Consider the following 19,385-nt stretch of genomic DNA (forward strand, 5'->3'; position numbering starts at 1 on the left):
GAGGTTGACTTTATGCTCATAAATGAGCAATTCCTATTCTTCTTGTTTATTACCCAAGTGCCTAGAATGGATATGTAGGCAATGGAAAAGTGTTTCTCTTCACATCCATTCATGCCTTGATTAATTTTGTTCTCAAAACTTGACATTTGTGCTTAATCAGAGTTCAGTTGTTCTCCCTTTTCATTGTCTCCATTTGCTAGTTTAATGCACTCCTGGGTCTCCTGACTAGCCTGGCTCCCTTAGGTTTGTTGCCCAGTCCCTGAGATGGAGGCCATGCAAACTACAGTCTCTGTCTCCCCAGCGAAGGTGACCTTTGGCTATGTCTACATTATGCAGCTTTTAACAACAAAGTTGTGTCAACACAATCCTGTCACTAAAAGTTGGAGTGCATGAATGTTGTTTGTTGGCACTTTTGCTGACAAAATACTTCTAGCCTTCACAAGCAGCTTTCACTTTGTCAGCAGGGAAGTGTGCCTGATGGCAAAGCAATGCTCACGCTTGGCACAACAAAACTTTTGATGTTTGGGCAAAGGTGAGTACCCATGAGCAACTAAAGTTTTGTAGCTTAATTGCAAGTGTATACAAAGCTTAATGTTCCAGAAATCTAGTATCTTCAATCTGACACCTCTTACAGAGACACGAAAGCTCTCTGAGGAAATCACTCGGCAGGCCACTGACGGAAGGGAATCTCTTGAGTTCACTGTAGAAGTCTATAATCTGTAAAGATATCATCTGAAGCAATGCCTGGGCTGATATTCACTATCACTACAGGAGCCTGGCCCGCCTACTCCTGAATCCTATCCAATCTCGCAGTCACATTGTGGTCTGAGGAAGACAGCATTGTTGTCCTGATGTCTCCATTCCTTGCAGAACATTCTTTCCATTCTTAGCATACAATGGCTCATGATAACTAACAAAATCTTAGAATCCACAGAATCCAAGTGAGTCATGCTGGCCATAAATAGCTGAAGTAGGCTGGGTGTCTGACATTTCTGATACATAATAATTAAATACAGTACGCTGTAAGTCAGAAGAAAAAAATAGATCTAATTCTGAGTGAGAGTCTGTAACCACACTAACAAGAAGTCCTGTGGCACCTTATAGACTAACAGATATTTTGGAGCATAAGCTTTCATGGACAAAGACCCGCTTCATCAGATGCATATGCTCCAAAATATCTGTTAGTCTGTATCTTCAAAAACAAGTCCTGTGGCACCTTATAGAGTAACTTGGCTACCCCTCTGAACCCCAGTGAGCTACCATTAGCTCTACGCAACTGCCCCTGTGAAGTGTTAGTATAGAGGGGACACCAGCTGTATTTACTGGCTTGGGGCAGGTGTACACAACATGTTGATAAGTAATAATGAACACCAATATCCATTCTACACCTGCACTGCCATTATTGCCAGTAGGAGTGTAATGGTGGGAGATTTTGCTCTCTCTTTCTCTCTTTTACACACACACACACACAAATAACAATGCCCCCTCTTAAAAATGAGTTTTAAAATGCATTTGGAATTATTTGCCTTCTGAACCTTTAGCAACAAGCACTTATGTTTTTATGCTTATCTCCACAACCATGAGAGCTACAACCCTCTTTCTTCAAAGAAAGCACAGAAGCTGATGGATTCACTTGACCTCAGGGCTTTAAAAACACCAGTTATTGCTGAAAGTTGGCAACACGGGATGATGGGAAAAGAACAGGAATCCTTGAACATACAATACGTTCAAAGTATGCTACCAAGGATGAAACCATGAGTATCTCTTGTGTGTTGGTCTCAGAGCATGAGTGAACACAGAAGGCATATCCACTTGGAATATACACCTCACATTCACAGTCTCACAGGTGTGTATCATGTTCACCACAAGGCAAGTACATTTGCTTGGAGTAAGCTGTATCCTGAACAGGGTCAAGGCTGTGCAGCTGCAGTACAATTCAGCCCATGCTCAGCTGTCCCTGCAGCCCTGGGGGGATTCATACCCTTAACCCAAGCCCAGACCTGGTCTGCCCCCCACCCCTGTTCCCATACCTCTTCAGCGATCTCCCCCATTTCATTCCCCCAAGCCCACTCCCCTTGAGGCCACAGCCTCGGGCATTAATGGGGCACAGACATGAGGCCTCAGGAGGGGTCAAGCCCCCTCTGCCTTCACCACAGTTTGAGCCACAGGGAAACAGAGCACAACTGGCTGCTGTGTCACTCCGCTTCCGCATGGCTCTGTCCATCACAGGCCTGACCCCTGCTGCCAGCCCCAGCCTGCCCAGAGCTTCACTGCCTAACCTGTGCATAGGGAACAGGACGGCTCTGCATACATCTCCCCCAGGGCCACAGGGTCCTGCTGGCACTGGCCCAGAGACAGCAGTCACAAGCTGCTCTTGCTCCAGCACTGCTGGGGGTGGTGCTGACAGGAGTTCCTGGGGGCTTTAAATTATGTAGGCCAGGAGAGATGTGAGGGGAGCACATGGGCTGACAGTTGAAGCTAAACAATATGGGAGGGGGACACGTAGAACACTGCTGCCCCCCAACCTCTGCCAGAGAGGAGTGCCCGCTGGCCCACAAGCAGCATTTGAGGACTGACATTGGCCCTGAGGTAAATTGAGTTTAAGATCCTCGGCCTGCACCAGTCAGTTGGTCCTCACAAAAAAGCACATTACTCTAGCACAGGGTTGAGCAAACTTTTTACATCATTGCTTTTTGTCCTTGCAACTAGCAGACCTTCCACCCCCCACATACACACTTGGCTAATGTAACCCAAACCAATGGAAATATCAATTATGTTGAGATGGTAGGGGGGAACCTTTCAGCATGCATAAGAAAATAGGTATGTAGAATGTGAAATCTTTATTAATTGGGATATAAATGTCGATACACGTGCCTAGAAACAGTAACGCATTTCAACATTTTAATGAGCTGGATGAACCTGAGATCCAGCAGCTGATCGTGCTGCACCCTCTTTATGTAATTTCATGTTTTGCCCCTCCACTTGAGGGAGCCCCCGCATTTTGCGCACCCCTTCCCTTGCTACTATTTTGTGTGGTGGGCACTGTTCTCTTTGTGGACATACCTTGGAGCTACATCACTGTCTAACTTAATGTTTCTTGTTTCATCTTGTATCACAACCTGCATCCATTAAGCTTTTCTTGGTTAAACAGGTTATTTTACATACTCACAAAGCACAGGTCCTGCAACTGAGCTGATCACAAAATGTGTTTTTACTCAACTTTTTCATGAGAACATCTTCATTAAAAAAATTAGTTTTTCAACAAAAAGACTGCAGTTCAGGGAAGGGGAATTGAGAATAAAAAGCTACATATCACCCAAAAAATGTTTTTGCAACAAAAGCATGACTGTTTCACAACTGGACATTTCCCATGGAAACTTCCATTTGGATGAGAAAGCTAGTTTTCATCAGAAAAGGTTAGAATGAAAAATTTCGACTGAAACAGGTCACCTTTGCAAAGTTACAATAACTCAGTTCAACGCTTGTAAAGCACAATTCTTTAGTGGACAAGAACAAGCCAATAAAATTGCAGTGTATGCTGAAGTTAAACCATTTGACTGGCACAGACTGGCGGCATTCAGCTGCACTGCTGTAGCATACCAGCTGTTGCAACCCTTGTATATGCAAACAAAATGGGCATTTAAATTAGCTCCATACTGAAGCACAAGAGTGCTGCAGGCCTGACTGCTTTTATCACCACAGAAAAGTGCTACAAAAGCTTACACTAAATCCCAAGTGCAACTAAGTGACCTGTAATGTGATGGAGTAACAGGTTATGGATGTCTGAGTCTGGAATGTATTATATACAAATGCTTATCTGCTTGTATTCCCTTGACCAAAAAGAGTGAAAGGAGAGACATAAGGGAACAAGGAATTGAAAGAAGCACAGCTGAAGATGACTCAGGAACGACTGCCAACCTATTCTGGTTCTGGGTGAGACAGTTCTGATGATGCAGCCAATTTTAGGATTAGAACAACACTTTAGTGGGGCAGATTGGCCCAAATCTGCTTTCTTTTGCATCTTATAAAACCTTCCTTTGAAACATCTCATGCTGGCCACTGATCAGACCTCATGTCTGATCCAGCCTGGGAGTTCCTAAGTGCTGAGGGAATGTTGCGAGGTATGTACTTAGTCTTGTGCCTCAGTTACCCATCTGTAAAGAGGGGCCATAGTTCGCTTCCTCCTTTGTCTGACACTGTAGGCTTCAGGGCAGGAACCATTTTGCCACGTTTCTGAAGTGCACTGGGGGCCGCTGTCTCTCTGGGGCTACTGTAATACAAGTCACGAGGCACTTTCAGTTGCATGCCTGGTAATAAAGTATGAGTCACTTAAGGGGACAGAATGGAGGATAATCCTGCAATGGTAAGAATCCTGCTATAAATCTGCTACGTGATTCTTGTCTAGTTGAAGGAAGACACTATATGGCATCTCCCCTTGCAGAGGAGGACTGTCTATGCTCACATCTATTAAGGGATTCCTTTTTTTAACCTACATATGGACATTGGGCAGGTGCTCTGGAGGTATTACAGGTTGGTCCAGGGATTACAGCTGGCACAGCCACATTCACATCCATGTACAGATTATTATGCCATACCACCATGAAGCTCTAATCATAGACTAGACTCCACTGTGCTTGGTGCTGCAGAAAGACTTTGCTTGCACTGAAGAGCAACTCCATGCAGCGTAAGAATCAACACAGAACAAAACCAGCTGGAGGAGAGATGATCTATAATTTCCCTTCCTCACCCACCCCCAAATCTTCTTTACTCTAAAATATCTGAACACCCCTTCTCAATTTTGAAGATGCTGGTGTAGGTCATAGCAATAAAAAGACATCAACTTGAGTAAGGAGCAACTCCCACAGTAAGGGAGTCAGATTTTTACTGAGGATCAGCTTGGAATTGAATTGAAATGACATTCATTTAAAAAAAAGAAAAACTTCAAAAAATGCCACACAAATGCAGTGAAAGGCCAATACATAAAACAAAAACTTTGAAGTTCAGTGAGTTTGACATCTGACATTTTGCTTGCATGTGTGCCAAACATTTAAAGCTTTAAAATTTCCCTTTAGTCACAGTGTAATCACATTCTGATACACACTTAAGATGCCCAAATTTAAAATACTTCCCTGATTTCCCAGGAGTAAGGCACAATATTTTAAGAAGTGTACCTTTAAGTAATTATAGATTATTGTAACAACCATTTCCTTCTGAGATCTAGTTTCAGATTGTCCAAGGAGAAATTTAAAAAAAAAAAGAAACGGGCTTTATTCAATGATGGACATCCACCACTATTGTTAATTTAAGGGCAATTGTGTTCTTAGAGAATTTACTGCCAGCTTCTGTATACAGAAAGTGTACCTTTCTGCATCGTAAACTAAAGAGTAGAATTCTGAAGTGTCCTTAGCAGTAAAGAGTGAAAACGGCTCCCTTTATGCTGAAAGAAATCTCATTAAAACTCATTCTTAAGCTTTAAAACACTGCAATAAAATTTTCCAAGTACACAATATAATCAGTACAATCTTGTGCCTCAGGAGCTTGCTTCTCAGAAATGAGGCACTGGGGAAAAGAATTTTGCTTTATAATTTTGGAACTGGAGTTGCAGCCACTGCTATACTTTCAATTGCACATTCATCAGTGCCCCGGCGTATTCTGAAGTAACCATTTTCTCCCCAGGAGCTTCCCCAGCTGTTTTTCACTATCCAGAACTTCTCACCAGTATGTGGATCTTTGCCATAGCCCACAAGCAACACAGCATGATTGGTCAACTCAAAGGGGTTGAACTCATCCTGAAGCCCAGTGTGATGGTAGATTCCTTCTCTATACAGCATGAAATCACCATAAACTTCAAAAGCAACAGCCATTGGCCCATGTAGGACAAGTTCAAGCCTCATCAGGGCTTCATTGCAGGCTCCATAAAACCCTCCAACATAGTGGTACTCAGACGTATAGTAGTGGTAACAGTTCCGCTTAAGAGTGCATGGAGAATCCACACCGATGTAGGGGAAACACTCTTCCTCAACCACACCAAAATCTTGGATGTATTTCCCTGCAATGAGGTACGGGAATCCACCATCACAACCTGAAACAGTAGGAAAACATGGTTAGTCCTTGCAAATGATCTTTTTGGGATGGGAGAGGAACCTGCCAGTCTTTTGAACCAGGTTCTGGTCACAATTTTGCAAGTCCATTTTATTTTTAAAGTTACAAGGCTTTATTATCCCCAATATTTTGTATCAGACTGAACATGGCTAATATAGCTTACAACTAAAAGGGAACTGCTTTCACCTCTCACCTGACAGCAAGAGGAAATACCTAACATTGATTTAATACCCTAAACATGGGGTCTCAAGCTCAGAAAGTGGACCACCTTAACTTCCTCTTCCCTACTTCACAACCATTTGCGACAGTAAGACGTACCCCTGGTAACCACAGCAATTCCTTACATGGAAACTAACACCAGGAAAAAAATATGTAAATATGTATGTATCTGTCATATACAATGGGGGTGGTGTCCTCCCTCCTAAAAGTGAGTCGCACGGTCTGCTGCTTTTTGCTCTTCCTTCTGTTCCGTTCCATCTGTCCATCTGTTTTTCCTCCTCCACAGATGCTTGAGGAACATTTTGTTCCGTTCTCTCAAGATGTGTTACCCATCCTGGTGGCCTTCTCCTAACTCCCCTGGACATGTTACCCAACTCCACTCTCCTGCAAGTGTATCGCACCTCCGAGCACCTCCTGAAGTACACAGCATTCCCCTAGACAGGCTCCTTACCCTTGTTTCCATCTGCTTTCTGTTGTCATCTAAGGCTGTTTACAATGAAGCACTCGGATGCCTGAACAAGCAGCTGGAGAAGCAGGACTGCAGACAACAAATGATCAGCAAGTCTCCACAGACCTCTAGCTAGTGTTAAACCACCAGTGGCTCTATTTCAATACAACAATCCTATGCATCCAGCAACATGACTCAATGATCCTGGAATGAAACCTGAACCCGTTATGCTAGAGTCCCAGAAGACAGCTACCACAAAATGTAGTCCTAAACATGTCACACTCACAAATTAACCCCCTCTTTCAATCATGAAGGAAACTTGCTCCAATACTTTGGCTTTCTGAGGCAGTGATTTCACAGAAAATGATCTTCCCACACCCAGATCACAGAGAGGCTTATAAAAATGGTTACCAATCAATTAGAAGAGACAGTCAACTCTTCATCTGCTGCAGTTACAATATCTTTGGGGGTATCTCTCACATTGGCATTGCACCCCATATTCTTCACAGTGATATGTTGATCATATCATTGTGGCATAATTATGATATGTTTTGCAAACAATGGATCACATAAGGGCCATGTCTACACTAGCCCCAAACTTCGAAATGGCCATGCAAATGGCCATTTCTAAGTTTACTAATGAAGCGCTGAAATACACATTCAGCGCTTCATTAGCATGCGGGCAGCCACGGCACTTCGAAATTGACGTGCCTCGCCGCCGCGCGGCTCGTCCTGACGGGGCTCCTTTTCGAAAGGACCCCAGCTACTTCGAAGTCCCCTTATTCCCATCTGCTCATAGGAATAAGGGGACTTCGAAGTAGGCGGGGTCCTTTCGAAAAGGAGCCCCGATGGGACGAGCCGCGCGGCGGCGAGGCACGTCAATTTCGAAGTGCCGTGGCTGCCCGCATGCTAATGAAGCGCTGAATGTGTATTTCAGCGCTTCATTAGTAAACTTAGAAATGGCCATTTGCATGGCCATTTCGAAGTTTGGGGCTAGTGTAGACATGGCCCTTATGTGATCCATTGTTTGCAGACCGTGCGACTCACTTTTAGGAGGGAGGACACCACCCCCATTGTATATGACAGATACATACATATGACGCGAGCTGCGTCAATTTCGAAGTGCTGCGGCCGCCCGCATGCTAATGAAGCGCTGAATATGTATTTCAGCGCTTCATTAGTAAACTTCGAAATGGCCATTTGCCTAGCCATTTTGAAGTTTGGGGCTAGTGTACACACGGCCAAGATGTCACTGGAAAAGTTATGATTTGCTGAAGATGATTATCCAATCTATATGCATGCAGCTTTTTTGGTTATCTGAAGTCATACGGATAGTATCTGCATTTCAAATAAGTTACACCTCCATGAAGACCACTAGACAAGATATTTTCGGTCTAGGCTGGAAAGGGCCTATTCAAGACAATGGTCCATTAGGGAAAAGAAAAGGCATTACAGGAAGCTTATTCCCCACCTGGTGAGCCTTCCAGAGGGCATTCCAGACAGCTTGTAAGTAATGGCTGCTATGACTCCATAAGGTCATGTGATTGGACCACATGACTCTGAGTTTGGGCCAAAGAGTTCCCACCATATGCTAAGCTATACAAAGCAGGTAGTGACAATCTATTTTTCTTCATTCCCCACACAGGAAGAGTCCTGTGAACACCTGAGGAACAGAGACTGAACTGGGAAAAGTGCTGGAACTAGGATAATGGGATTTCTACCCCGTGTATGAAAAAACCCTGGGGATTCCATGCTACAAAAGCAAGCATGGTTTGTGCCTCAAGAATCTGCAGCCTGCTTGTATTGTCAGTCAGGCTGAGACACTGTTAATTTCAAATCCTATCTTTCTGGTATGTTAAGCTTAGTATGCATATTTGTTTTAACTAGTTAATCTGCTTTGATCTTTTTGCCATCATTTATAACCACTTAAAATCTACCTTGTGTTGAATACATTTTATTTTATGTTTTGATCTAAACCAGTGAATTTGGAATGAAGTGCTTTGGAATCTTAGCTCAAGCACCTGTTGCCTTTCCTCTCCACATGGGGGGGTGTGTGTGTGACATCTAAGAGCTTACACTGCACAGTGCAGTGCAAGATGGTATAATTTTGGGTTTATACTCCCATGTGGGGATGACAGAAGGGAGGGGAAGAAAAGCATGCCTGGGGAGCTGGTGATTATTTTGGCTGTAGCCTCTTTATTATTGGTTCATGCAGTTGCTGGTCAAAGAGTCCACATGTAACTGCAGCTGGGTATGTCCCTACTGCATGAATACTGGTGAAAATGTAGGGCCAGGAGCAGGCCTGCAGCTTGTCACAGAAGTATAGGATGAGAGGGAGCCCAGACTATGCATTAAAAGGTTCAGTGGTACCCCAGTTCCAGATGGCACCCTGGTGAGAGCCTGTTATACCCCCATCTTCCCAATAACAGGGGAATGTCTCCAGCACACTCACCTTGAGAATAATTGCTGCAGGACACGACTTGCTGAGGACTGAAGATTGGTGTCTGAGAATTGTTAGTGCGGATACGAATTCTTGCCTCCAACATACCCATAGAAGCAAATGCATAGCAGCTGCCACATGATGCTGAGGGAAACAGGAAATACAGAACATCAGTAAATTACTAAACAAAACATGGGGGCTCTCAAGAGAGGTGACCATGCATTGCACAGGCTGCTGAATCAAGCCAACCCTGCTCTGACATGGTCTATAGCTTCCCTGAATGTTGTGCTGCAGGTCAAGAAAGCTACTTAAATATGCTTAAACATATGCACAAAATAGTCCTTCTGCATTCATTATTAACAAAACCCTTGAAGGATCAGCTGTGGCAATGAAGCAAGTTTGATGCCTCCTAGGAGGACACAGCAAGACAAAGAAGTATTATTTTCTCTTATTAAACATTTTTAACTTTTTAATTGTCTAATTTTAACAGCTGCACAATTGCTGAGCTGTTGCCACCGAATGGTCCAACAGAGAATATCTGTTAGCATGTTACGGTGGGTGCTCAGAACTGACTCTCTGAAATTACTTTTTACAAGTCCCTCTTAAGAACTGTCCTTTGACCTGTGTCAGTTCAGCTCTGGACACAGAAGTCAAGATATCCTCCACACGTTAGTGTATTTAGAGCCATGGTTTCACACTATAATACTTCACTGACACTGCTGCTTCTAAAATAATGTCTTGTTTTAGAGTCTGGAAATGTAAGTGTGAGGTTTAATATTGTGGACTTTGAGATTCTATCAAGCAGTATGACAGATATTTTGGAGCATAAGCTTTCATGGGCAAAGACCCGCTTCATCAGATGCATGAGGTTGGGGGTTTCAGAGGAAGATTTATACAGAGGGTCTCAGTAAAGAGGAGGGCCAGAACGGACAAGGTCTATTCAGCCCATATCCACCCTGACTGAATAGACCCTGTCAGCTCTTGCCCTCCCTTTTAGTAAGACCCCCTCTTTAAATCCTTCTCTGACACCCTCCAACTCATGCATCTGACGGAACGGGTCTTTACCCACGAAAGCTTATGCTCCAAAATATCTGTTAGTCTATAAGGTGCCACAGGACTTCTTGTTTTTGAAGATACAGACTAACTCGGCCACCTCTCTGATACTTATCAAGCAGTATGCAGTCCTGCTCTGGGGCTTGTCAGAGTATTTGTCCTCTGGTGGCACATAACTAGGGAAAGTCACCTAGTTAAAGTTACCTGCCTCTGGAATTTCCACTACAGGGATCTGACGGAGTGGGTCTTTGCCCACAGAAGCTTATGCTCCAGTAAGTCGGTTAGTCTATAAGGCGCCACAGGACATCTTGTTGTTTCTGCGCATGCAGACTAACGTGTCTAACCCTCTGATAAAAGTCACCTAGTATCATTTTTTACACCACAACAAAGGTAGTATCTGATGAAGAACAGTCAAGTATAACAGAGTCCCTTTCAATTACATCATGTAATGACAGGCAGCTAAAGAGTGACAAGTCCTTTAAGTGCTTATATGCAAATGCTAGAAGTCTAAATAATAAGATGGGTGAACTAGAGTGTCACATATTAAATGAAGATATTGATATACTAGGTATCACAGAAACTTGGTGGAATGAGGATAATCAATGGGACACAGTAATACCAGGGTACAAAATTTATCGGAAGGACAGAACAGGTCGCGCTGGGGGCGGGAGGGGGGCAGTATATGTTAAAGAAAGTGTAAAATCAAATGAAGTAATAACAAAAAATGAACCAAACTGTTCCACAGAATCTCTCTGGATAGTAATCCCACGCTTGAATAATAAGAATATAATGGTAGGGTTATATTACTGACCACCTGATCAGAATTGTGATAGTGACCGTGAAATGCTCAAGGAGATTAGGGAGGCTATCAAAATAAAAAACCCAATAATAATAGGGGATTTCAGCTATCCACATACAGACTGGGTACATGTCACCTCAGGATGGGAAGCTGAGGTAAAGTATCTTGACACCTTAAATGACTGCTTCTTAGAACAGCTAGTCCTGGAACCCACAAGAGGAGAGGCAATTATGGATGTAGTCCTAAGTGGAGCACAGGATCTGGTCCAAGAGGTGAATATTTCTGGACTGCTTGGTAATAGTGACCATAATATAATTAAATTTAATATTCCTGTGGCTGGGAAAATACTACAGAGGCCCATGACTGCAGTGTTTAATTTCAGAAACGGGGATTACACAAAAATGAGGAAGTTAGTTAAATGGAAATTAAAAGGTACAGTACCTAAAGTGAAATCCATGCCAGCTGCATGGAAACTTTTTAAAGACACCATAATAGAGGCTCAACTTAAATGAATACCCCAATTTAGGAAGCGTTGTAAGAGAACCAAAGAAGTCCCACCGTGGTTAAACAATAAAGTAAAAGAGGCAGTGAGAGACAAAAAGGCATCCTTTAAAAAATGGAAGTTAAATCCTAGTGAGGAAAATAGAAAGGAACACAAACTCTGCCAAGTAAAGTGTAAAAATATAATTAGGAAGGCCAAAAAAGAATTTGAAGAACAGCTAGCTAGAGAGTCAAAAAGTAACAGCAAAAAAATTTTTAAGTACATCAGAAGGAGGAAACCTGCTAAACAACCAGTAGGGCCACTGGATGATCGATATGCTCAAGGAGCACTCAAGGATGATAAGGCAATTGCAGAGAAACTAAATGATTTCTTTGCATCAGTATTTACGGCTGAGGATGTGAGGGAGATTCCTAAACCTGAACAATTCTTTTCAGGTAACAAATCTGATGAACTGTCTCAGATTGAGGTGTCATTAGAAGAGGTATTGGAACAAATTGATAAACTAAACAGTAATAAGTCACCAGGGCCAGATGATATTCACCTGAGAGTTCTGACGGAACTCAAAAGTGAAATTGCAGAACTACTAACTGTAGTTTGTAACCTATCATTTAAATCAGTGTCTGTTCCAGATGACTGGAGGATAGCTAATGTGACGCCAATCTTTAAAAAGGGCTCTGGAAGTGATCCTGGCAACTACAGGCCAGTCAGTCTGACTTCAGTACTGGGCAAACTGATTGAAACTCTAAGAAAGAACAGAACTGTCATACACATTGATGAACATAATTTGTTGGGGAAGAGTCAACGTGGCTTTTGTAAAGAGAAGTCGTGCCTCATCAATCTATTAGAATTTTTTGAAAGGGTCAACAAGCATGTGGACAGGGGGGATCCTATGGTTGTAGTGTACTTAGATTTTCAGAAAGCCTTTGACAAGGCCCCTCACCAAAGGCTATTAAGCAAAGTTAACTGTCATGGGATAAGAGGGAAGGTCCTCTTTTGGACTGGTAACTGGCTAAAAGATCGGAAACAAAGGGAAGGAATAAATGGTCAGTTTTCAGAATGGAGAGAGGTAAATAGTGGTGTTCCCCAGGGATCTGTGCTGGTACCAGTCCTATTCAACATACTGATAAATGATCTGGAAAAAGAGATAAACAGAGAGGTGGCAAAATTTGCAGATGACACAAAACTAGTCCAAATAGTTAAGGTCCAAGCAGACTGTGAAGAGTTACAAAAGGATCTTAATAAATTGGGTGATTGGGCAACATAGTAGCAGATGAAATTCAATGTTGATAAATGCAGAGTAATGCACTTTGGAAAATACAATCCCAACTATACATATAAAATGATGGGGTCTGACTTAGTTGTTACCACTCAAGGAAGAGATCTTGGAGTCACTGTGGATAGTTCTCTGAAGACATCCACTCAGTGTGCAGTGGCAGTCAAAAAAGCTAACAAAATGTTGGGAATGATTAAGAAAGGACCAGATAATTAGACAGAAAATATCATATTACCTTTATATAAATTCACGCTACGTCCACATCTGGAATAGTGCCTACAAATGTGGTCACCCCATCTCAAAAAAGATATATTGGAATTGGAAAAGGTTCAGAAAAGGGCAACAAAATGATTAGGGGTATGGAGCGTCTGCCATATGAGGAGAGATCAATGAGACTGGGACTCTTTAGTTTGGAAAAAAGACAATTAAGGGGGGAGATATGATAGAGGTATATAAAATTGTGACTGGTGTGGAGAAAATAGATAAGGAATTGTTATTTACTCCTTCTCACAACACAAGAACTAGGGGTCACCAAATGAAATTAATAGGCAGAAGGTTTAAAACTAACAATAGGAAATATTTTTTCACACAATGTACAGTTAGCCTGTGGAACTCCTTGCCAGAGAATGTTGTGAAAGCCAAGACTATAGTAAAGTTTAAAAAAGAACTAGATAAATTCATGGGGCACAGGTCCATCAATGGCTATTAGCCAGTATGGGCATGGATGGTGTCCCTGGCCTCTGTTTCCAAGAGGCTGGAAAAGGGAGACAGGGAACTGATCACTTGATTCATTCCCTCTGGGGCAACTGGAATTGGCCACTGTTGGTAGACGGGATACTGGGCTTGTTGGGCCTATGGTCTGACCCAGTATGGCTATTCTTATGTTCTTATGTTGTCTTTTAGTTTTAGCTGCTTCATCCCCTCTCAGTATTTTCTGTGATAAAGGAGAAGTTGCTTCACTGCACCATGGGACTTGCTTAGTGGAGGTCTTATTCTAACTACCTTTCCTCACCAAGGACCCCAATTGACTTATCCACTGTCACGAACCAAAGGAAAACACTGCAAAACTTAAAAAAGGAATGAGACTTTGGGAACAGAAAAACAAACTACCTCATGTCTCATGTAGGAGGGGATCACGCAGGGCTACTACAAAAGCCAGACTTTATAAAATTGTACTGTTATTCAACATTAAGATGTTGGATGCTTGTCTGAAAGGGGAAAAGGGATGGAAGCTGCTTTCTGATCACACTGCTGGGTGAAAGATGGCACCCATTCTTACACAATCATAGCATTGTATGCTGACTGGCCAAACCATAGCTGGCCACGCCTCATAAGGGTCCATAATTGTAACCGTTATCCTGGAAGTAACTTTAAAAAAATAAAAACATTCTCCCCTATTAATGGCAACAGCACACTCTGGGAAGCCTCTAATATGACACCCACAAAGAAACGTAAAATCAGTACAGATTGGAGATAATTGTTGGAACTGTTGCCTGTGTGATGCACCCCACAAATTCAATTCCAAGTCAATCACAGACTTAACTGCATCAGATTCCACTCAGACTGTGACAAAATGATCATTAAATGATGAAAAATGAAATGATTAAAGGGCATAAAATGCCTTTAGGTGAGGAATCAGTAGGTCACTCTATTTTCCCACGTACTCTGGTCTGAGAGGTAGATTACAAGAGCCAGAGAAGAGACTATTTACTGCGAATCCTAACTCTCCAGGATAAATAGGTTACTGTGATAGAATTGTCCAGCAGCATTTCTCCACAGTAGAAACTGCAAACAACAGATGAGAGCAATGCAGCCTCTCAAACAATGTATCCTCTTCTGCAGAAGACACATAAACTAGGGACACAGGAGGAAAGGGTTTCTGGGACACTGATTTCACTGAAACTTAATTTATATTAGAGTTCCTGTTTGTGCTGTTTGCTTGTAGTTTCAAACTGAGCTACTTTAGGTCGACTTACAGCCACTGCAGTAATTATGGGGTGGTTCATGGCCACACTGCCCTCCCTCTCTCAGTGGTGGGCATATTCGCCAGCAGGGCTTCTACCAACTTAAGAAAGGATGGGTGGAGAGGCTAAGAGCCCAGCTTTCCCCACAGCCTTTCTCTCAGCTCCCCTCTTTATATTGACCTAACTCTGGCATGTACCCCAGACCTTTGTCACTTAAAGTTAGCTTGTATTAAAGCGTACAGGAATTCACCTACTAGACTGAATCACAAGTAAAGGAGGTTGCTTAAAAAAGGTGTCTGGAGAATGCAGACTGGGGAATACAGATATAATATAGCAGATATAAAGACTACAACCCAAGAAAACTGTGGCTGGAGGCCTGCCCAGCAATTTTGAAGGAATAGCTTCAAAGACTGCACTCTTCCTATGAAACGCTTGTCCATTTGGGACAACAGTAGCAGTTACATGGTTCTAACAGTACATATATGGAGAAAGCCATGAATGCAGCAGTGTCCCCACAGCTTTGCATGTGCAAGGTTTGTCTAGCGTAACTAGCTGTCTGGAAACACATGCTTCTTATTGCTCTTGGCTCTGTTAGACTCTTGGGCATTTTCAAATGTTCCGCATCTAAATATGCATGCAGTGCCATTGTTTCACCAATAACTATTCACAGCCATTGATGTCTGTGCAAATCTACAACAGCTGGTTATTGGAACAGACATGATTATTTGGAATATCAGCACTATGCGAATCAATAATGAGGAGTCCAGTGGCACCTTAAAGACTAACAAATTTACTTGGGTGCTGCTCCAGCCCATGAAAGCTTACGCCCAAATATATTTGTTAGTTTTTAAGGTGCTACCAGACTCCTCATTATTTTTATTGACCCCTCTGCAACTTGACATATTAATAACGTTTTCTTTTGGCTCTTCAGGGTACCAAAGATGCTCATTTATGGCTGAATATGACATGCGAACCCACTCTGCTTGAATTCCTTTTCACTGTTTTTGGGTGCTTTCTCAGCATAACACAAGGAGGCTTGGGCAACTTGCATCCCTGAAGACAACAAAGGGAAGAGTTCTCATACTGAAAACACATTTACAATGCTGCTTCAGGAAGAGGAGGTCTTAGATCTTGTTACCCACTGAATGAAGAAGGAATGATACCAGATTTCTCCAGTGAACTAAAGGTTTGAGGGAAACACAGTCCTTTACACCAGTTAGGTGTTGGTAATGTCTGTGTAGGTGTTTCCAATATCAGACTGTGAACCAGATCTCTTTCACTGCATCAACCCTGTTCTTCCTCCATCTCCTCTCCCTCACTCTCAAAACCCTGTAGGGAAGGAATTCTTCAGTATATATGTGTACACACACACACACACACACACAACAGTGTTAGGAAGGAACTCTTCAGTGTACATGTACACACACACACACAACCAATGGTTCAAGGAAACAGCATTACAGCATTACACAGCAGCATTCTACACTATGTGCCTCATGAGGAGATTCTGAACCAATAAATAATAGCACAACTGAACCTTTAAACTAAGCTAAGGAATGTCTTTACCAGTGTAGGAGTGAGGGGAAGGCTTTCCAGTAGCAGCATTTTGTTTTTTTGGAGGGGCAGGTGGTATCAGATGTTTATCAGTGTCTCCACTTTTTCAAAGCATAAACAAACACCTATTTCTGTAACAGATCTGTCATGTAACTAATTATTGCTAAAATGATTTCAGTAATGAGACTTGAGGGTGGTATAAACATGCCTTCAAGGGATTATTGGTTAAAATCCTATGATAACATGCTGCCAGTAGCAATTAGCAGAAAATTGATAACTGAACTTGCGCTGTATCAATTCTGAGATTGCGGTGGGCAGAGATTCATCACAATGACAGTTCGGACAAACAGAATTTGTTAGCAATCTCCACATAGAAAGCCAAGGTAACTGACTTTAATTCCTGCACTGAGCCATATCATCTGACAGGACATACTATCTTCTACTCTGGCAGGTAGTATTAAGAGCCAAATCTTTTCCAAGCCCTCACAGAGGATTAGTATCTCAGGAGTGTTCTGCTGCCTACTGCACAGAGCAAAGCAAATTCATACCTGTCATCCTACGGACATGCAACAGATTTAGCAAGAGGTGATTTTTGCAGACAGTCGCATTGTGGAGATTACAAAAAAACTCATACCTTGGTTTCGTACAGGACTGACATAGTTGACACCATTAATGTTCCTCCAGTCCCAGTATTCTGGCAAACCTGAAACTTGTTTGACTATTTCAGGTGTTAGAGGTGCAGGGTTCGGTCTAAAACACAAAGAACGTACATTTGACATTATCACACCATCACATTGTGTAGCGGAAAAGAGATTGTACGAGTAACTGACACCTCTAGCAATTTTCCTTCCATACGCTACTTCCTAGCAACAGAGGCAGATTAAGATTGGGGCCCTGGGCACAAAGAACCTCTGGGCCCACTACATCCCCGTCACAATAAGCCATCACACCCTGCTCCTTCTCTACTCAAAGGTCCTGAAAGCCAGAGTGGGGTTGTGGTAAGAGCCACAGCAGCTGCTCAAATAGCCAAGTCACTGTGGGGAACCCAGAAAGACGAAACTTTTGGAAAAATGGGTGAGGCCAAGCCAAAGTGGCAGAGGACTCTCCCCGACTGCTCTTGGGCCCTGCTGTCTCACACATATTTCCCCAAGCTCCATTCCATGGCCTCACATCTCAGCCCTACCCTGCTCATTGCCTCTTGACCACAGCAACCCCTGAGCATGGTGCCCACCCATGAATGCTGGCCGCAGGTTCTCTGTATTTCCAAACTCCACTGCCTTCCTGGACTGGCACCAGGAGACATGCTCAAATTAAAACTCTGGAGCACATAGTGGAGTGAGAGCTAAACAATAGGCTACTAGCATTAAAATTTACACTCCTCCTCTGGTGGCCAAGATTCACACTCTTGGTACACTAGGATGCACACAGCAAGGCCATAATGACAGTATTCACATTAGAAAGACAAGATAGGTGACACAGTATTTTACTGGACTGCCACCTGTTGGGGAGAGAGACAAGCTTCCAGGCATACGGACCAGAAGAGCTCTGTATTAGCATAGAAGGTTGAGGCTGAGCCAATAAAAGATATTACCTCACCCACCTTGCCTTGCCAATATCCTGGGATCAACAGGGCTACGACACGCAGGAATGGAGCATTCCCATTAACTGCCCAGAGTGACCATCACACTAGGGCAATATTCTCGGCATTCACATTTCCAATACGCCGTCAGTTCGCTGCATGTGGTGAACTGGACAGCTAGAAGTGGGAAATGTGGCTCTAACATGTGGAACACCCTCTGACCTTCACGCATGTGTCCCACCACTTGGTGTAACAAGCCTGGTGGCGGAAGCAGAGGTGGATCCTCCTGCAGCTTGCTCAGGCCATGGGATGGCTTGGGGCTGGGCAGCATGGTGTGGCTCTCCAGGGTGGGCTGGGCAAGGTGGCTCGGGAGGCATGGCTCAGAGGCTCGGGTGGTGTGGCTCTGGGCTGGGCGGCTCTTGCAGCCTGGCTTTGGCGGAGGCTCTGATAAGTCACCAGGGATGGGGGTAGGATGCCTGGCTGTGGGAGAGGGAGGGTGCCTGGTGGCAGCAGAGTAAGGTTGTGGGGGCAGCGCCTGGCAGGGGGATCATGTGGCGATCGGTTCAATTGGTTTTGGACACTACTGTCCTAGCACAATGTTCTCATTGCCCCAAGGACCTAGTACTGCCAGCGTAATGAGATACATCTAACAAGGTGTGAGTGCCAAAAAGTCACATGACCAGCACACTGGGTCCCACAGAGCAGGAGAGCCGTCTCAGAAGGCATGCTCATAATACAGCACTCAACCCCGGAATGGAAGAGTTTCGCTAAACACAAGAGGGCCTGCACACAGCTGTATTAACAGCAGGATCGGCACTATTGGCTCTGTAGGAGTTGCATGCCTGGGCATGAATTCACCATTCCAGCACTCTGGGATCCAGGAACCAGGTCTTTAGTACCAGAGTTTGTACTCCCAGAATAGCGGGAAGAAATTATAGAGGTGAAAAAGCCCTCTGTGGTCATCCTGTCTCAGCCTATCTCCCTGGCAACACAGGGCTGCTCCTTACAGCATGATTAGTCCAGTCTCTTTTTAAAGGTCCCAAACCATGGGATTTCCCTTGAGAGACTGTTCCACAGCCTAATACAGACATCACAGTTCCAGGAAGGTTTCGCCTGAGAGCTTTGAGCTTCCCTCTCTTAATTACAGCTTGTTAGGTGGAGTACCATGCAGAGCAGTGTAACAGCTGCAGGACACAACTTCCTGGTAATGTGCAACCCACATGCCAGCCACAGTCAAGCGCAGTGGTGGATAAACACAAAGGCAAAAGGGGAAGTTGGCCCAGGGCCCCCAAGCTGCATAACTCAATTTTTTAAAAAAATTTGCTTTAAAGGAACAAAGGAGGTATGTCTTGTCATTCTTACTTTAAAATTAATGTCAGCGTAATTTTATTATGCACCGTGAGCCATAATAAGCAAGATTAGACTGCAAAGCATAAATAGTGAAGTTACACC

The 19,385-nt window shown here is 43.5% G+C and overlaps 1 protein-coding gene across 1 annotated transcript in view; it reads right to left on the reverse strand.

Annotated features, from left to right (window-relative positions):
- Nucleotides 1-5,221: 5,221 nt before the first annotated feature.
- Nucleotides 5,222-19,385, reverse strand: part of CTSC (cathepsin C) — a 47,965-nt gene continuing 33,801 nt past the window's right edge. Inside the window, exons 5-7 of the mRNA XM_074983940.1 lie at nt 16,989-17,104; nt 9,222-9,353; nt 5,222-6,082 (exon numbers count right to left, since the gene is read on the reverse strand). Coding sequence (XP_074840041.1) covers nt 5,580-6,082; nt 9,222-9,353; nt 16,989-17,104 — 751 coding nt within the window. The 3' untranslated portion in view covers nt 5,222-5,579. The remainder of the gene's footprint in view (nt 6,083-9,221; nt 9,354-16,988; nt 17,105-19,385) is intronic.

The sequence above is a fragment of the Carettochelys insculpta genome, chromosome 1 (genome assembly GCF_033958435.1).
Source record: "Carettochelys insculpta isolate YL-2023 chromosome 1, ASM3395843v1, whole genome shotgun sequence".
Classification (NCBI taxonomy): domain Eukaryota; kingdom Metazoa; phylum Chordata; order Testudines; family Carettochelyidae; genus Carettochelys; species Carettochelys insculpta.